General features: G+C 53.2%; 1 protein-coding gene across 3 annotated transcripts in view; it reads left to right on the top strand.

The window, feature by feature from the left end:
• LIMS2 (LIM zinc finger domain containing 2) overlaps window positions 1-18,807 on the top strand; it is a 43,511-nt gene that overhangs the window by 1,702 nt on the left and 23,002 nt on the right. Inside the window, exon 1 of one of the 3 annotated variants that reach the window (XM_050752563.1) lies at window positions 5,152-5,305. The exons of 1 other annotated variant lie outside the window; for it this stretch is intronic. In XM_050752563.1, coding sequence (XP_050608520.1) covers window positions 5,295-5,305 — 11 coding nt within the window. In that variant the 5' untranslated portion in view covers window positions 5,152-5,294. Of the gene's footprint in view, window positions 1-5,151; window positions 5,306-5,533; window positions 5,703-18,807 lie in introns of those variants that run through there. One more of the 3 variants, XM_050752560.1, reaches the window with a different exon arrangement.

Raw genomic sequence — 18,807 nt, 5'->3', positions numbered from 1 at the left:
GAGTTAACTCTGGTCTCGAAGGAGGCGGCTGACGGCTTTGAGCTTTGTGGTGATATTCGGCAGGCCTCTGTGTTTTGCCAGTTCCCGGTGCCCTGAAAGGGACAGGCCTTAACCAGATTTGGGGCAGAGGCCTTGTGGAGTGGCCGTCTGGGCGGCCTGCATCACACGGGGCCACCCGGAAACAGGCAGATTCACAGCCCACCTGCTGGGAAGGCATGCTGGCTCCTGCCCAGGACCTGGGCTGTGGCAGGAGACCTGAGGCCTCTTGAGAGCTGCAAGGCCTTCTCCATTCCCTGCCGTCACATGGGGACAAGGCTGTGGCTCTGGATATTGGAGGAGGCTCCTTGAGGCACTTGAGAACTCCAGGTTCCCCTCAGCCTCCTACTGCTGATTAGCCACGCTGGCCAAGGCCGGCCCCTCTCTTGGCCCTGTCTCCCAGCTCCCATGAGCCCTGGGCCCTGGGCTGGTTCAGGTAGCCGTCCCCTGGAGTAGCGAAGGGAGAAGGTGGGGGTGGAGAAACTCGGGTACTTGCCCTGCAAAGGGGGTGCCCACCTGCCCTGAGCCCCAGAGGGTAGAGGGCTCGTGCCCGGGGAGATGCTGCATCTCATTCCCCCTCTAGGACAGCTCTCATGTCACTCTGTGGCCCAGCTTCAGCCTCAGAGCCCCATCTGTCCCCCAACGAAGACTAAGTGTGTAATTCAAGCCACTCCCTGAATGTCCCTCAGTGACATCATTCTATAAAACCTGGGCATGGACACTGCGTTCTCACCTTCCCTCCCCTTCCTCTACCCACTTCCAACTGCTGTCCCTTCCCTGCCCCTTTCAGAGCATTCTCCCTCAGAGACACTGTGTGCAGCACTCCGGGGAGCACCGTCTGCACAGACCCCAAGGAGGGGTGCTCCTAGGGGAGGCACTGCAGGAGCCCTGCCTGCCCCTCTGCAGTTGGACTCAGGCCCCTTACTCCCATGGACCAGCTCTTGACCCAAACCCAGAGGCTCCCTGGCCTCCGCACACAGCGGTGTGCACACAGCGCTCCGGGCTTCTGCGGCACCTCACGCTTTCCTGCTCTCCCCCTCACTTCCTGCCAGTCCGACCTCTTACCCTTGGAGGGCTCCTGACTGGCACAGACACCCCAGGTCTCCATGGAGCCCTAGAGCTGAAATTCCATTTGCACCAAGCCTTCCGCATCTACGCCAGAGAATGGACCTCTCTTCCCTGCTCCAGGTTCACAGTGCCCTGCCCACCATCTCCCCTGGGATGCCTGGGGCGGGCCCAATGCAACGTCAGCCCTCGCTGACCTGCCCAGACTGTCCCACTGCCACCAACATCTAGGAAAGCAAGGCCACCTGCAAGTCCTTGACTCCCACGCCTGTACACTCACCCCTGCCACACACACACCTGCCCCACAACCACCATGCCTGTGCTGGCCACGCCCATGCTGGCCACGCCCACACATCCAGATTCCCAGCAAATGCGGTTGGCTGCAAAATAGACCCTGTATCTAACGCCTTCTCACCGTCCCTACGGTCTCGTGGTCCAAGGCACCAGTCCCTCCTGGATGCTCACCATAGCCTCTAATCAGACTGTCCCTGAGACCACTCTGTCCCTCACACAGTGGCCACAGCAGCTGGACACTTCTCCCTTTTGTTATGAAAAACTTCAAGCACTCATCAAAGTTGAAAACCCAGATACCCACCACTTAGATTCTCCCATTAATATCGTGGTAGACTCACTCTGCCACCTCTCTGTCCATCCCTTTATCCATCTCCCCATCTTGAGTTCATTTTTTAGAGGCAGAGTCATGCTATGTTGCCCAAGCTGGTCTTGAATTCCTGGCCTCAAGTGATCCTCCCTCCTCAGCCTCCCCGTAGCTAGGGACTAGCTGGGACTACAGGGATCCACCACACCTGCTCATCTTGATTTAAACAATGTATTTCAAAGTAAATTGCAGACATCAGTACCTTTCTACCTAAACACTTCAGCATTGTACATCATTAACTAGAGTTCAGTATCGTTTACAGTATTTTTGTTTTGAGGTAAAATTTACATATAATGAAATGCGCAAATCCTGGCCATATATTCCATGAGTTTTAACAAAGGCGTATACACTTGTGTGACCCAAACTCCTACTAAAACATTGCACGTTACCCCAGAAGCTCCCTCACATTCCTTCCTCGTCAACCCCTGTCCTCCCCCCCCAGGGCAGTCTGGGGTGCAATAGACCAGCCTGGGGCAGCCACCGTTCTGAAGTCTTCTACCACAGACAAATGTTGCCTATTCTAGAACTTGATATAGATGGAGAAAGTGCTCTTTCATCATTCAGTCAGTATTGCTGAGATCCTCCTCTGCTGATGCTAGAGTGTTGTGTCTGTCTTTGCTTAGAACTCTCCATCGAAGGGTGGAATCCTACTTCTGCTGTGGCCCTGCTGCTCTGCCCCGTCCCCCTCCACCCGCCACCTCCCTGTTTTCCAGACCTGCTGGTCTTCTTTCTGACCTTGCATACCCCAAACTCATGCCACCTCAGGGTTGTTGCACTTGCTGTTCTACCGCCAGAATGCTTTTCCTGCAGATGGTTGAGGGCTGGATTTTTCCCTCATTCCGGTTTAGCTCGAACATCACCTGCTCAGAAAGTTTCCCTCACTCTTCACTCAAATCAGCCACCAACCACCATCGTCCTTTTCTTTGAAGCACTTACCCTTGTCTAAAATCTAGTTTGCGTATTTATTTGTTTATTGCCCATCCTCTACCCCCGCTAAACTCCATGAGAGCCAGGTCCATGTCTTCTTGCTCCGCGCAGTACTTCCGGTGCCCATGCAGTATAAGTACTCTTGAAGGAACAAGTGGATAAATGTGTGAATGTGTGAGTGCCAGCTCTTTCCTGCAACTCTGCCCTCTTGGCTGAACTGTGGGAGGCTGGCCCTGGCTCTTTGGAGCCTCTGCATCTCCAGCAGGGCTAAGCCATGCCCACAGCCCCGACCAGCTGTCACTGAGCTTGCACTGGCCCAGGGATGAGGCACGCTGGGAGCTGCACAGGGTCCTGGTTTGGCCACATACAGATCCATGTGTGCTCAGCTATCATAAGCAGGGAGGCTTTTGGGCTAAAAGGCAGGAATGAGGTCTCCTCTGTGGAGAGCATGGGCCTCTGTTGTAATGCTTTCAATTGTTCATCCTCTTTGGTTTCCACAGGACCCCGATATTCAATGAACTGTCCAGCAGTGGCTTTCTGGTGCACGGCCCCAGCATGCCTATACCTCTGTGTCAGTAATGGTGGAAAGCCTTTCTCCCTTTATGGGCAGGTGAGCCAAGAAATTATCCATACTTAGGCTTAATCAACCATCAAATTACAGTTAAGCAGAATCAGCTGAGACACACTCGAAACAAGACGTAATCACTTGAGGCTGTCGGATCACCTGAGGCCAGGAGTTTGCCACCAGCCTGACCAACATGGTGAAACCCATCTCTATCAAAAATACAAAATTAGCTGGGCATGGTGGCGTACGCCTGTAATCTCAGCTACTTGGGAGGCTGAGGCAGGCGGATCGCTTGAACATGGGAGGCGGAGGTTGCCCTAAGTCGAGATGGCACCATTGCACTCCAGCCTGGGCAACAAGAGCGAAACTCCGTCCCCCCTCCCCCACCCACAAAAAAAGTAACAGCTGCAAACGCACTCCACAATACCAGCCACTTAGGAACAGGTGTTTTTTCCCAGCTTATTTCTGCAGCTGGAACTGCAGGATGCATCAACTCATCTTTCTGAACGGCACCCGTTTATTTGTTGGTTGCTAACTCACACCGTCATTTCTAGATCACCTTTCTCTGCTGCCAGGACTGGAGTAGACCACATTTACACATCAGGCCGCCCAGCTCCCAACTCTCAGTGTGACATCTGGGCAGCTTCCAAAGATGAGCTGCACGCCACTGTCCAGCCAGAAATATCTGCCTTTAGGCGGGGCCAGGGTTTTTTGTTTTGTTTTGTTTTTTTTGTTTCAAAATTTCCTCGGAAGAGATTCCCTAAATAGTTTATATCACCCCTTCCTCTTAACGCCTCTAATGGTAGCTTGTCAACAGCGCTTCATTATACAGAGGTGCCTGGTTCCCCTGGAAACATGGGAGCTGGGCATTTGGTTTTGTCGTTGAAGAAGTACCTTTGGCCAAGTTAGGGCGATGGCCCGCCTCGGGGGATGAAATGGGAATTTCCCCGGGAAAGCAAGCTTGCGACTGAAAAGGGACGCTTCCCTTGGGGCGGGACTGCGTGGACTCGGGGGTCCCGGGTGCCTCGGGAGGGAGTCAGTGCCCAGATCCGGGTGGGAACTCGGGGCTTGGAAAGCCCGGGAGGGAGGTGGTCTCAGCATGGCCCCCATGCCTCCCATCTCCTGCAGGCGTTTGCGGTCTGGACTGCCCAGGGACGGCAGAGGGGGCGCCGAGCGGGGCGTCCCGGCGGGGCTGTGGGGGTGGGGGTGCTTGTTCGCGTTTATTATAACTGCACTCCCTTTAAAAGGAAAACTATGCCCGGAATCCGGGAGGTGGTGAGCAGAGCCCGGGTGGGAAGGAACCCGCGCCCGCCGCTGGCCGCGCTCGGTGTTCCTAGAGCTGGGGCTGTGCGGGTGGCGGGACCCACCCCCAACCTTTACTCCAAGTTTTACTCCCACTCTCAGCCCCCTCACTCTCACCCCTCCAACCCCACCGCCACCCCCACCTCTAACCCCCACCCCTCCAACCCCACCCACCGCCACCCCCACCTCTAACCCCCACCCCTCCAACCCCACCCACCGCCACCCCCACCTCTAACCCCCACCCCTCCAACCCCACCCTGCTGCCACCCCCCCTCTAACCCCCACCCCTCCAACCCCACCCACCGTCACCCCCACCTTTAACCCCCACCCCTCCAACCCCACCCACCGTCACCCCCACCTTTAACCCCCACCCCTCCAACCCCACCCACCGTCACCCCCGCCCCTCCAACCCCACCCACCGCCACCGCCACCTCTAACCCCCACCCCTCCAACCCCACCCCCCCCCCGCCACCCCCACCTGCCACCCCCACCCCCACCTAGACGCCTGCAACCTCCCACCCTCACCTCCCCAACACCCCCCCACCCTCAGCCTTGACCTCCCCTCCCCACCCCCGCCCCGCGGGCCCCACCCTGCCACCCCCGCCTACCCCTCTCGCGGGCTGAGCGGCTCTTGGCCTTTTTTGGGCGTCTCCCTGCTCTGCGGCCCGGGCTGGCGGGCGGGTGCTCGGCTGGCGGCAGAGGGAGACCCGCGGCTACCCCGCGCTCGGCGTCGCTGCCACCATGACGGGAAGGTAACGACCCCCACCCACGCCCCCGGGCCGGGGAGGAGGGACTGAGGGACCCCTGGCCCAGGCCCGGCTCGCCCTCGTACAGCCCCGCGGCGACACGGTCCCCGCTCCGCCCTGGAGCGTCGGATTCTCGCAGCTCCCGGGGCGGCAGCGCCCGTCGGGGCCGGGGTCCCCCAGCCCCCGCGCCCCTTCCTCTGGGCGAGCGCCCGCCGCGGAAGGTGGAGCTCCTGCCCACCCGCCCGCACCCCTGCAAGATGGGACGGCCATCTGCTCACCACCGACGCCCAGGGCTGCGGGAGGGGTCTTGTCCAAGGTCAGACACCTACCACGGGCAAAGGGTTCAACGGCTGTGTGCTGCCCCCGACTTCCCCGATCCCCGCTGTGCGATCCCCGATCCCCGGTGAGTGACATCACTGAGCCTTCCGTTTCCTCCTCTGTAAACCTGGGGTGGTCAAAATGTTGAAAATGATGAAGGGTACGTGGGGACTTGGCCAGAGCTGCGCCGAAGCACCAGCTGTGCAGGGGTTGGCAGGGGACAGGGCACTCCCCTGGGCCTGGCTCACCCTCTGCTCTCAGGCCCCTGGTTGCCATTTCACAGATGAGGTCACCAGAGGCCACAGAAGCTGGGCCACTCAGGAGGCCACAGGTCCACCAGTGTCCGGCCAGTGTTTGTCCCTGCAGCCCTTTCTGGAACCTAGCTGGGTACAAGTGCATGACTCAGGGCTGGGTGGGAGGGGCTGTCCCTGAGGCCCTGGACCCCCCTAGCCAAGTCCTGGCAGGGGGATTCTCTTCTTCAGGATCCCATGACCTGGGGCTCTGCGGGAGCTCCAGCCCTGAGAGTGACCTGTGGCTTTGCTGGGAAAACCGGCTTGGAGAGTGCAGGGCAGTGTCCAGGTTGCTGCCCAAATCCCAGGCCCACAGGGGAGCTGCCTGTGATGGCCATTAAGGCTGTGGCCTGGGGTCTCAGGGCAGCCCCAGGAACCAAAAATAGCCTGTAACTTGTCACTTTGTAAGCCCTGCCCTCCAGACACACTTCCCTGTCTTCTCCCCAAGCCTCTCTTCCCAGTCAGCTCCCCTGACTTGGAGTCATCCCTGACTTGGCCCAGGCCCCTCTGCAGTGAGATGGAGGGACCCTTCCCCAGAAGAGTGGCATCTGCAGGCCCTCTGGCTGCCTGTGGTGACCCCCCAGGGTTCGGCGGGGCTGCCTCCCATTTTCCTCAGCCTGTCCCTGCCAGTTGCCGGGTTCTCACCCTCCATTTTCTAGGAAAAGAAAGTGGGGAGAGACCGGAACAGGGTCCGGAGTAGCCCAGCAGCAGCGCTGAGGTGGAGGTGGGTGAGAGGCGGTTCCTTCAGGCACAGGAGGGATGGTGAGGTGGACAGAGCCATGAAGGGAGTGGGGCTGGAATGGGAGGCCCCGAGGTGCCACTGCTCCCTGGCAAGGGTCCTCTTGCCCCTGAGTCCCTTGGGCCTTTCCCTGGAGACGGAGGTGGTCAGGTGAGCCCAGCCGGACCCACCGGGAAGGCAGGTGGTGGCGAGCAGGGGCAGCCTGCCCTTGCTGCGGTGGGCTCCAAGGGCCCGAGAAACTCTTATCCTCAAATGACAGTGGGATGACAGTCAGCCTTTGGCGGACACTGTGTAGGGCGTTCCTCGTCCAGGCAATACTGCGTGTCTTAGAGAATAAGGAGAAACCTAGAAACATAAAAGATAACAGAAACATAAAGAGAGGGAAACGGCAACAGTTCCACTCCCGAGAGCCTCCCTTTATCCAGTTTGGGTGGCTCCCCGCAGTTCCTTTCTCCCGGAGTGTTTGTTTGATACAGCTGTGGGCGATCTGAGTGTAATGCACCTGCTCCTTCAAAGGTGGCCCTGCTGCTCGCCGTGCTGGTGCCCCACTGGCTTCCCTGCCCTCCATACACAGGGATTCGGCTGGGCCAGACTGTGAGGAATGGACATCCAACCCGGCCTTCGGAGTGGGCGAGAGTTTTCCTGTCTCAGGAGCAGTGGAGTTTCATTTCCACCGTTTCATGCTGGGTGCCCTTCCCCATGTCCACTGTCCCCATGTGATCCCAGGCAGCTCCTCGTGCCTGGATCCTGGTTCTCTCAGGATCCCCAGGCTGCCCAGAGTCAGGCTGTTTTTGGGAAACACCCTTCTCTGCTCGCATACCTTCAGTTCGCCCTGCCAGCTCTCCCCAGGACCTCACCAGGCAAGAGCAGAGGGAGGGCGGTGGGGAGCCACCAAAGGGACCTGGAGGACCACCATGGACCTGCGTGGCCATGCTCTCTGCAGATGAACCCATGGGTGCTGTGTGGAGAAAGGGCTGCTGGGAAGGAGATGGGGAAAGAGACAGAAGGCAGACACTAGGGAGGCCTCTCCTGGGTGGCTGAGGGGGGGTGGAGGAGAGGAGGCTGACTCAGGGTTCTGGGAGGTGGAGTGGACAGGACCCAACTGACTGGCTGTGAGGTCGGCCACAGAGGGTGGGGCTTGGGAGCATGCCCCCCCCGTGATGGCAGGTGGGGGAGGCTGGCATGCTTGGTGTGGTTGTGGAGTGCTTGAAGAGCTGTGGCAAGTCTGAGGGGGAGCCGTGGGAGGCACCTGCGCATGGAGGGGCTGAAGCCCAGGAACAAGCCAAGCTGGGCGGGGAGTGAAGGCAGCCTGGAGCGTGGGTGGCATGCCGTGGGAAGAGAGGGGGCTCGGCCTCAGCGGCAACCCGGGGGCTTTGGAACTTACAACCACGAGATCTTTGACTATCACAGCTGAAGGGACCTCTGGCATCACCATTGTTCTACAGGGAGGTGGACATGGGGAAGGCCACCTACCAGGGACTCAGCTGTCCCTGGCACTCCTGGAAATGGGAGCCTGGGATGTTGACACCCATGGCCATGTGAGCTCAGTGGCTTGGTTGCATACAGTGGATTCCACCCACCATGTGACCGTCGTGTGTGTTATGTATGAGGCTGTCGTATGCCTGATTGTGTGCTGAGTCCATGCTTAGTACAGCGCAGAGCAGGCTGCTAGATCCCTGCCCTCATATCCACCAATCTTGCCCCTCCTGCGGGTGGAGTATGCCCAGTGGTCCCCTAGGCAGAAGGAGTCAGCCGTGGGGCAGCTGAGTGCAGCCAGAGCCCTCAGCACAGCACAGGAGGCTGCAGTGGCATCAGGGGCTTAAGCAAAGTGTGAAGTGGGTAACAAGTGATGTGGCTTGTGATGTGACACCACTGAGCCCTGAGCCCCAGACTGGGCCAGGGGGGCACTGCCATGGCCCCTCACCTCCTTCCCTTTTCTTCTACTTCTGGTGCTGACTGGCCCCTTCTAGCTGGCCATTGGCACAATAGGGATGGAAGGACTGATCTGCAGGGTGTCCAGTCCTGTGGTGTGAATATCCCCACCTGGGTTCATGTCAAACCGCTAACGCTCGAATTGGCATTAACGCTTTACAGAATTCCTGAATAGTTAACAGTCAGCACTTGTGAGCTGGCAAGGGACCGCACAGGCAGCCACTGTGGAGAGGAGCCTGGGTTTCCCACCCACAGTGGGCCATCCTCCTTCTCTGTGTCCCTATCTGTGCTGTGCTACGTGCAGGCTTTCTTTCTCTTGTTTGGAGATGGAGTCTTGCTCTGTCACCCAGGATGGAGTGCAGTAGTGCAGTCTCAGCTCACTGCAACCTCTACCTCCCAGGTTCAAGCAATTCTCCTGCCTCAGCCTCCCGAGTAGCTGGGACTACAGGTGCATACCACCACGACCGGCTAATTTTTTTTGTATTTTTAGTAGAGACAGGGTTGTTACCGTGGTCTCTACCAAAAAAACAGGTTTTTACCGTGTTGGCCAGGGTGGTCTTGATCTTCTGACCTCGTGATCCACCTGCTTCGGCCTCCCAAAGTGCTGTGATTACAGGCGTAAGCCACTGTGCCCAGCCTGCATGCAGGCTTAACCATCCCTTAGGTCTTCATTTCCAGGTGGGGAAGGGAAGCACTGTCGCTGTCCTTGTTCTGTTTAGGTGTAGCGTGTTCATTTCTGAAGGTGAATATTTACTTAGATGACTTAGCAGGATAACCACCCTAATGAGATACTTCCGTGGGTGAATGCGTATGTCTTGCTGAGATGAGGTGACTGAATACACATATGAACGTAAAACCTACTGTGTCCTCACCCATGTCCTTGGAGGAATACACAGGAAACTCGTGGAGTTGTTTTCAGCCTCCTGGTGAGGAGTCTGGTGGGGGAGCTGGCTCTGGAGGACAGCCTGTTTGTGGTGCCTCTGCCCACTGGGCTGAGGGCACGTGCCCCAGGGCCTTGGGGAGGCAGCCCTGCCTCACAGCTTGGGGCCTCAGTTCCAGCCTCTAGGAAACCATGTAGTTGCATTCTTCATTACTCATGTGTTTTTTAAAATTTGAGACATAGTTCACATATTATTAAATTCACCATTTTAGTTGTACAATTCAGTGGTTTTTAGTACATTCACAAGGTTGTGCAACCATCACCGTTAATTCCAGAACATTTTAATCACCCCTAAAAGAAACCTTGTACTGATTTGCAGACAATCCCCATTTCCCCCTCCTCCCAGCCCTGGCCACCAGTAACCTGCCTTCTGTCTCTACAGATTTGCCTGTTCTGGACATTTCACATAAATGGAACCATATATTATATGGCCTTTTGTGCCTGACTTCTTTCATTTATTAAGAACATATTTCCAAAGTTCATCCATATATTGTAGCATGAATCAGTACTTCATTCCTTTTTCTGGGTAAATAATATTCCATTGTGCCACAGCTTGTTTCCCCATTCACCCGTGGTGGATATTTGAATTGTTTCCACTTTTTGGCTACCGTGAATAATACTGCTATGAACATTCCTATACAAGTTTTTGTGTGAACATACATTTTCTCCTTGAATATATACCCAGGACTGGACTTGCTGGGCATGTTGTAACTCTTATGTTATACTTTTTGAGGAATTGCCAAGCTGTTTTCCAAATAATTGAACAATTTTACATTTATTAAATTTTACACCAGGAATGTATGAAGGTTCCAATTTCCCGACATCCTTGCTGATGCTTGTCATTGTTGTCTGGTTTAGTGGGTGTGAAGAGGTGTCATATTGTGGTTTTGATTTCCACTTCTCTAATGACTGATAACGTTGAGCATCTTTTCATGCGTCTGTCAGCCACTTGTAAATCCTCTTGGGAGAGATGTCCATTCAAACTCTTGGCCCATTTTTAAATTGGGTTGTCTTTTTATTGTTGAATTGTAAGAGTTCTTTATTTATTTGGATACTAGACACTTCTCAGACATATGATTTGCAATTTTTTTCAGATGGAATCTCGCTCTGTCACCCAGGCTGGAGTGCAGTGGTGTAATCTCAGCTCACTGCAACCTCTGCCTCCCAGGTTCAAGCGATTCTTCTGCCTCAGCCTCCCCAGTAGCTGGGACTACAGGCGTGCACCACCATGCCCGGCTTTTTTTTTTTTTTGTATTTTTAGTAGAGGGGGTTTCATCATTTTGGCCAGGCTGGTCTTGAACTCCTGACCTCAGGTGATCCTCCTGCCTCTGCCTCCCAAAGTGCTGGGATTACAGGCGTGAGCCACCGTGCCCAGCCGATTTGCAAATATTTTTTCCTTTTCTGTGGATCATCTTTTCACGTTCTTGATTGTGTCATTTGATACACACAGGTATTAAATTTTAATGAAATCCAGTTTATTTCCTTATTCTTTAGTTGCTTGAGTTTTTGTTGTCATATTCAGGAAACTATTGCCTAATCCTAGCTCATGAAATGAAAACATCTCTTTTCTTCTAGGAGTTTTATACTTTTAGCTCTAACATTTAGGTTTTTGATCTATTGTGAGTCAATTTTTTTTTTTATATATGGCATAAGGGTTTAAACTAAATCTTTTGCATGTAGCTATCCAGTTGTCCTAGCATCATTTGTTGATAACACTACTCTTTCTTCCATTGAATGGTCTTGGCACTCTTGTCAACATTCAGTTGACCACAAATATATGGGATTATTTTTGGACTTTCTTTTGAGACAGGATTTCACTCTTTCACCCAGGCTGGAGTGCAGTGGCAAGATCTTGGTACACTGCAGTCTCAACCTCCCTGGGCTCAGGTGATCTTCCTACCTGAGCCTCCCGAGTAGCTGGAACCACAGGTACATACCACCATACCTGACTACTTTCTGTATTTTTTGTAGAGACGAGATTTTGCCATGTTGCCCAGGCTGGTCTTGAACTCCTGGGCTCTGCCTGCCTCAGCCTTCCAAAGTACTGGGAATATAGGCATAAACCACTGTACCCAGCCTATTTCTGGGCTCTTGGTTCTGTTCTATGGGTGTATATGTCTATCCTTACACCAGTGCCACACTTGTAATTTTTAGTAAGTAAATTGTAATTTTTAAGTAAGTTTTGAAATGGAAAGCATGAGTCTTCCTTGTTTTTGTTGTTGTTGTTGTTGTTTTGTGATGGAGTCTCAGTCTGTCACCCAGGGTGGAATGCAGTGGCCTGATCTCAGCTCACCACAACCTCCACCTCCTGGGTTCAAGCGATTCTCCTGCCTCAGCCTTCCGAGTAGCTGGGACTACAAGTGTGTGCCACCACGCCTGGCTAATTTTTGTATTTTTAGTAGAGATGGGGTTTTGCCATGTTGGCCAGGATAATCTTGAACTACTGACCTCAAGTGATCCACCCGCCTTGGCCTCCCAAAATGCTAGGATTGCAGGTGTAAGCCACTGCACCTGGCCTTTTTTTTTTTTTTTTTTTTTTTTTTTTAAGTTTTTTTGATTATTCTGTATCACCTGCATTTTCATGTAAATTTTAGGAATGCCTTGTCTATTTCTTTTAAAAAGGCAGGAATTTTAATGGAGATTGCATTGAATCTATAGGTCAATTTGATGTAGTGTTGTATTGCCATCTTAACAATATTGTTTTCCAATCCATGAATATGGGATATCTTTATCTTTATTTAGGTCTTCTTTAATTTCTTTCAATAATGTTTTATAGTTTTCAGTGAATAAGAAGTATTGCACTTATTTTGTTAAACTTACTCCTAAGTATTTTACTCATTTTGATGCTGTCCCAAATGGGGTTGTTTTATTTCATATTCAGATTTCTCATTGCTAGTGATTCTTGTATAATGATCTTATACCTTGCAGACTTATTGAACTCATTTCTTAGCTGTAAATAGGGTTTCTTTTTTTGAGGGGGGATTCTTCAGGGTTTTCTATATATGAGTAGGTAATATGCAAATAAAAATAGTCTTACTCTTCCTTCTCAAACTAGATGTCTTTCATTTCTTTTTCTTGTCTAACTGTCCTTGATAGAATCTCCAGTGCCATGCTGCAAACAAATAGCAAGACTGGAAATCCCCCTGACCTTAGGAGGAAAGCATTCGTTTTCTCATCACTAGGTATGATGTTAGCTATGGGTTTTTGGTAGATGCTCCTTATCAAATTGAAGAAGTTCCCTTCTATTCCTAGTTTGTTGGGTGCTTTTATTATGAAACGGTGTTAGATTTTGCCAAATGTGTTTTCTGCATCTATCGAGATGGTCATAGAGTGTCCTCCCTTTATTCTATTGATATGGTATGCTACATTGAATTTTGGATGTGAAACAAACCCTATATTCTTGGGATAAATCCCATTTGGTATGTTGTATAATACTTTATATATAGAGTGTTAGATTTAGTTTATTGTATTTTATCAAGGATATTTGCATCTATGTGACCTTCGTGTTTCATTTTGATATCAAGGTAATACTTATAGAATGAGTTGTGAAGTGTTCCCTCCTAGTCTTTCTTTTTTTTGGAAAGATTTTGTGAAGGTTTGGTGTTTTTTGTTTTTTGTTTTCTCTTTTTGAGACAAGATCTCACTCTGTCACCCAGGCTGGAGTGCAGTGGCATGATCTCAGCTCACTGCAACCTCCACCTTCTGGGTTCAAGTGATTCTCCTGCCTGCCTCAGCCTCCTGAGTAGCTGGGATTATAGGCATGTGCCACCACACTGGTGTTTTGTGTGTGTTTGTTTGAAGGTTTGGTGTTAATTCTAGTTAAACCTTTGATATAATTCACCAATGAAGCCATGTAACTCTGGCTTTACTTTGTGGGAAGTTTTTTGGTTACTCTCTGTCTCTTTACGTGTTATTGGCCTTATTTGGTGATTTGGTTAGGCTTCGTGTTCGCACCCAAATCTCATCTTGAATTGTAATCCCTATAATCCCCACGTGTCAAGGGAAGAGACCAGGTGGAGATAATTGAATCATGGGGGCGTTTCCCCTCATGCTGTTCTCGTGATAGTGAGTGAGTTCTCACAAGAACTGCTGGTTTTATAAGGGGCTCATCCCCCTTCACTTCGTATTTCTTCTTGCCACCTTGTGAAGAAGATGCCTTGATTCCCCTTTGCCTTCTGCCATGACTGTAAGTTTCCTGAGTCCTCCCCAGCCCTGTTAAACTGTGAGTTGATTAAACCTCTTTCCTTTATAATTTACCGAGCCTCATGCAGTTCTTAATAGCAGTATGAAAATAGACTGATACATTTGGATTTTCTATTTCTTTTTGAGTCTGTTTTGGTAGTGTCCTTCTAGGAATTTCTCCATTTCAGATAGGTTATTTCATTTATTGGCATACAGTTGTTCATAATATTCCATTCTGTTAATTCCTTACTGGGAACACAGGCTATTATTGTTTTTCAAGGCAGGCATGGAGTTAGGGAGCAGGAACAAGGGACTAGGATAAGTTAAAACAACACAAACCTCACTGTTGTTGTGTTTTTGTTTGTTTGTTTGCTGTTTGTTTTTTACCAAGATTCATCTGTTTTTCTTGACCAAACATTCCTAGGGTTACTGAAAACCTTTGGTGGATTTGCAGAGTTCTGAAAGAGTAGATTCTGATAATTTTTTCTGGATTTTTCATTGCTTTTATGGAGGGATGAACTTCTGGAGGTCCTTACTCCACCACTTTTTGCTGACATCACTCTCAGTGTGTTTGCAAATGTCTAGAGCCAGAGCACTGACCCAAATCCCATTTGGTCATGGTGTATAATACTTTGTATAGAGTTCTAGATTCAGTTTGCAGTATCTGTGGCCCCCAATCCCATCCCTGCAGCAGGACAGGCTGCAGAATGGGTGGTAAGGTTGTGCAGAGATTTAGGATTTGGGCTCAATCAGACTCTAAGCCTCTCTCAATTTCTAGCCTTCGACGTCCACTTTTATAGTAAATATTTGTTGAATTGATTAGTACTTGGTAAACTTGTGCTTGAACTTCATTTACAAATTATGTTGTACAAAACACTTGTGCCTGTAGCCTCCTTTCCAGCATTATATGTGACCCTTGGAGCCCTAAATAAATGTTTCCTCCTTACAGAAAACTGTGGGTCTGCATGAGAGTCCTGGATTCTAGTGTTGAGGATTTCCACATGGATGGGCTGAGTCGGGAGTGGTGAGAGGAGCCTAGGCCCCATCACGTTGACTTGTAGCTGCTGTAAGAACATTTTCTGCATAAGTTTTCTTAAGCATTCAGCTACCTACATCAGAGAGTCAGCGGTATTCCTTACTCATTTTGGCTCCTCTGGGCTCAGCTTCTCCATGCCCTTTAGCTCCTGGGGCCACCTTTAAAATCTATTTGTTGAATTGATCAGTGTTGGGCAACTTTGGAATTGGGCTGCATTTACAAATTATATTGTACCCAATGCTTGTCATCACTTGACTACCAGGGTGCTTAATGAGCACCTCCTCCTGTTGGGACTTGCTGGGTGAGTGTGTTCCTCGGTGGCGTGTAGGTCTGGTATCTGAGTGCCAGTGAGCCCCTCCAAGGCTTTCTCCCACCCTAGTTTGGGAGGATCAGTGCCCTGCTGTCTTTAGTTGACGGCTGCCAGCTCTTGCCTTCGGAAGGCAGAAGAAGATACTGCTCAAGCTTTCTGACCTTTCTAGAAAGGTCTTTCAGGGAAACGGAGTCAATGTTAAAGATTTCCACGAGTGCTCCGGATCTTTATTGTATTGCTGACCAGGGTCACCTTGGCCACAGTTTGGATGCCGACCGTGGGTGCTTATGAATCACAAGGAGCTTTGCCAGTCTCTCTGGGTACAAATGCGGGGGACATGCTGCCTTCCTGGTGGTTTCCACCAGATCCCTCTGCGTCTGTTCCCCTGGAAGCTGGAGGATTGCCTTTTCTCTAAACCTCTTTTGGGGTGCCTGACCATTTGTTGGCCAGATCCAGATGATCGGCTCTGCCCTGGTCTGGGTGCTCCAGGGTGATGATTGTGGCAGAGGCTCTCAGAGAAGGGAGCAAAGCAGAATGTGGAACTGTGCGGCTCCGGTCCTCGGTTTCTTAACCGATGGCAGGGATCCTAAAGGCGCCAGGTCCTCCCCGTCCTCCTCTGCTGACTCTGCCCTCCTCAGTGTGTCCACGGGCACAGGCTTTCCTCCTGGCAGGTGGCAGCTGGAGACCTCCTGGGTGTCCTGCCGCCACTGCGGACCTCACCTCAGTGCTGTCTGGGGCCTTCCCAGACCAGTCCCCTCCCAGGGGGACCCAACCCTGCCAGCCTCAGCTTTCAGGAGCTGCCCCCACGGCGCAAACAATATGCTTTCTATTTGGAGTTGACTCCGCTGCCCTTTGGAGATCCCAGCGTGTAACGTGAGCTGGCGACCAGCGCGGGGGAGGCGCCCACACGCCCGTCCCTTCGCGGTGTCTGGCCCGAGGCGGCCGCGCCGCCCCTCCGAGGTGGTCCCTCGGCCCCTGCACCAGGCGGCCCGCGCCCGTGACCTCGAGGCGGCTGCCCTGCGCCATGGCGGCCAGGCTGGGTGCGCTGGCCGCGTCGGGGCTGTACCGGCGGCGCCAGCACCGGCAGAGCCCGACGCCTGCAGCGGGGTAGGTGGCCAGGGGCGGGGCAGGTGGCAGGGACAATGGCCGGAAAGCTGCCGCGGCTGGGCAGGCCTTCCCTCGGAAACCCGGCCGGGCCCTCCGACACCATGGGCTCTCTCCCGGGGCGTCGGATGGGCCCTGGGCTGGCGACAGGGTGGGCGCCTGCGACTTTATCTAACTGGGTTGGATGTCACCTGTGATCAGCTCTCTTGGCAGGGTGTGCCCAGGGACCTGTGTTAGAAAGCAGGGGGCCTGCGTAGCCCCCAGCACTGCTTTCATACTGGGGTGATGATGCTGCACTTTGTAAATGAGCAGACAGCCTCTGAGCGGAGTGGGCACCTGCTGGACTCACCCACCCCAAACATGGCGCTGTGATTTGAACCCAGGTTAGACTGACTCCAAAGCCTGCCCTGCTTCATTCCATGGAGGACTGCCAGTGTAGACAGGCTCCTTTTGGGCTGGGAGGAAGGGGCAGTGGAGTTGAGGATGGTCCTCAGGGCATCTCAGAGGATGAGTTGGTTCTGGATGGGGAGGTTGGGAGGGGCACGGGGATGGTGGTGGAGCCACCTCCCCTCACTCTTGGGGTCAGGGACACGAGGAGGAGATCCTGGACATGTTGCCTTTGCAGGGCCCAGGGGCCAGTGGGGGGGAGAGAGCATTAGGGCTGTGAGCTTGGGATCCTTGGCATCAAAGTGACAGATGGGGACCCTGGGGAGGAGGCCAAGGCTGGGCAGAAGGGCTGGAGGGTCAGAAAGGGAGCCAGGAGCATAAGTAACAGACATAGGGGAGGGCCTGGAGGACCCAGGAGCAGAGGAAGGCCAGTGCCACATAGGGCAAGCACAGCCCGCTGAGCTCCTCGTATGTGGTCAGGGAAGGCTCCCAGAGGGGCAGTTAGAGGACTGAGCCATCGAAGATATCTTCTGCTGAGAACAGAGGAGGAAGGAGGGCTCCGAATGGAGGGCAGGAACTGCAGGCCGGCAGCACGGCCATCTGTGGAGTCCCTGCTGCACGCTGGGCTCCCGCCTCTGCTGGCACGGCAGGTCTGGTGCAGCCTGCTGTTCAGGTGGGGACCCGCAGACACCTGAGTGTGGCAGAGCTGGAGCAGGCATCCTCACTGGCCGGCCTCTGGACAGCCCTGGATGCGTGCGGCATAACTGTGGTACCAGGCTGTGGGTGGCCAGGGCACTGATGGCCCCAAGGCTGGTCTGGAGAGTGATTTTCACAGTACTGACACCACAGCTGAGAGGCAGGCAGGACCGGCACGATGATGACAGACCTGGGGCAGCCCTGAGCATGCACACACATGTGACTATTCACACTGATTTTCTTTGAACTTCTGATTCATGTCCTCTGTTAGTTCTCTGCTGTCAGTGTGACGTTTCAGGTGTACCTACTTGAAAGTAAAGCCCCTAGAGCAAAGAGGTATGGCAAGGGCTTCAGAGAAAGCTTTAATTTCGGACAGGTTTCATACTGATTTGGAGTGTGTTTCCGATGGTGTCATTGCATCCTGTGTGCAGCAGCCCAAGGCAGGATGTTAATTTTTAGCGTCCCCATGGTGGACTGGCTTTGCGTACATTTTTGTTGACCTCATGTAGCCAGGTGACTCCTGACACTGGCCTCTGGCTGGCTTCGTGGAGGCGGGGCAGGGAGGAGGCCCAGGCAGTGCTGAGGGACTGAAGGTGCTCCCTGGGCTGTGCTGCAGTGGGGTCCCTCCCCGAAGGCCTCTGCGCCTGGAATAGTGCCTATCAGTGCGGGTGCTCAGTGAAGACTTGTTGGATGAAAGACGAAAGCATGGGCTGCGCTTGCAGGACTCACCTTGCTTCCTCCCTCCCTGGAGGTAGCTATTCCTGGCCAATTTTATAGATGAGGAAGCTGAGGTTCAGAGTCCTCTGCCGCAGGTCACACAGGCAGGGGTTGTCCGGGCCTGGGTTGCAGCCTGGTGTGCCTGGTTATAGAGGACACGCCCCTGGCCTGACTGCTGCTCAGGCTGACGTGGCCTCAGCAACACTGGTTCGTCTTGGGTGTGACCAGACCCCTTGTGGCTGGTCCCTGACTCTTCCCAGATCCTTACACTCTCTTCCTAGACTCAGGTATCGGGGAGGCTGGGATGGAAGAAGGTCTGGGTTTGCTGAAGAAACAGAATCTGGAATGGGGGATGCCAGGAGGAGATGGGGGGAGCATGAGCCTAATCCTGTGTGACCCTCAGCTCGTTACTGTCTCTGTGCTTCAATCTCCTTATCTGGAACCAGCCTCCTCCCCTTACGAGGGCCTGAACAGAGCAGGCTCCTCTGATCCCACCCCAGACTCAGGGACATCTTGCAATAAATTGGCTTGTGTTGGCTGTCAAGACTGAGAGCATTCTGGGGTGCTGGGGGGGGCACGAAATGGTGTGTTCTACCCCAGATCTGGGGTTTGGCTTCCATGTTGGGCATGCCCTGGGCAGTATGTTCTATGTAGTCCAGCTGGGTGTGGGTAGTGGTGTCTCCTGGGGGATAACTGGGCAGACTGTGTTCCCTATCCTGAAGGAATGTGCAAAGGAGGACATGGAATGTCCACAACTCTGACCCTTTGCCCTCTCGCAGGGACCGCAGACAGCCTGCAGGCCTTCCCCTGGGCTGAGCCGTGCAGAGGGACTCTGGAAGGCTCCCAGAGTTGCTGGA

Source organism: Macaca thibetana, chromosome 12 (genome assembly GCF_024542745.1).
Source record: "Macaca thibetana thibetana isolate TM-01 chromosome 12, ASM2454274v1, whole genome shotgun sequence".
Taxonomy (NCBI): Eukaryota; Metazoa; Chordata; class Mammalia; order Primates; family Cercopithecidae; genus Macaca; species Macaca thibetana.
Note: the sequence above shows the minus strand (reverse complement) of the source record. Positions and strands in the feature narration are given on the sequence as shown.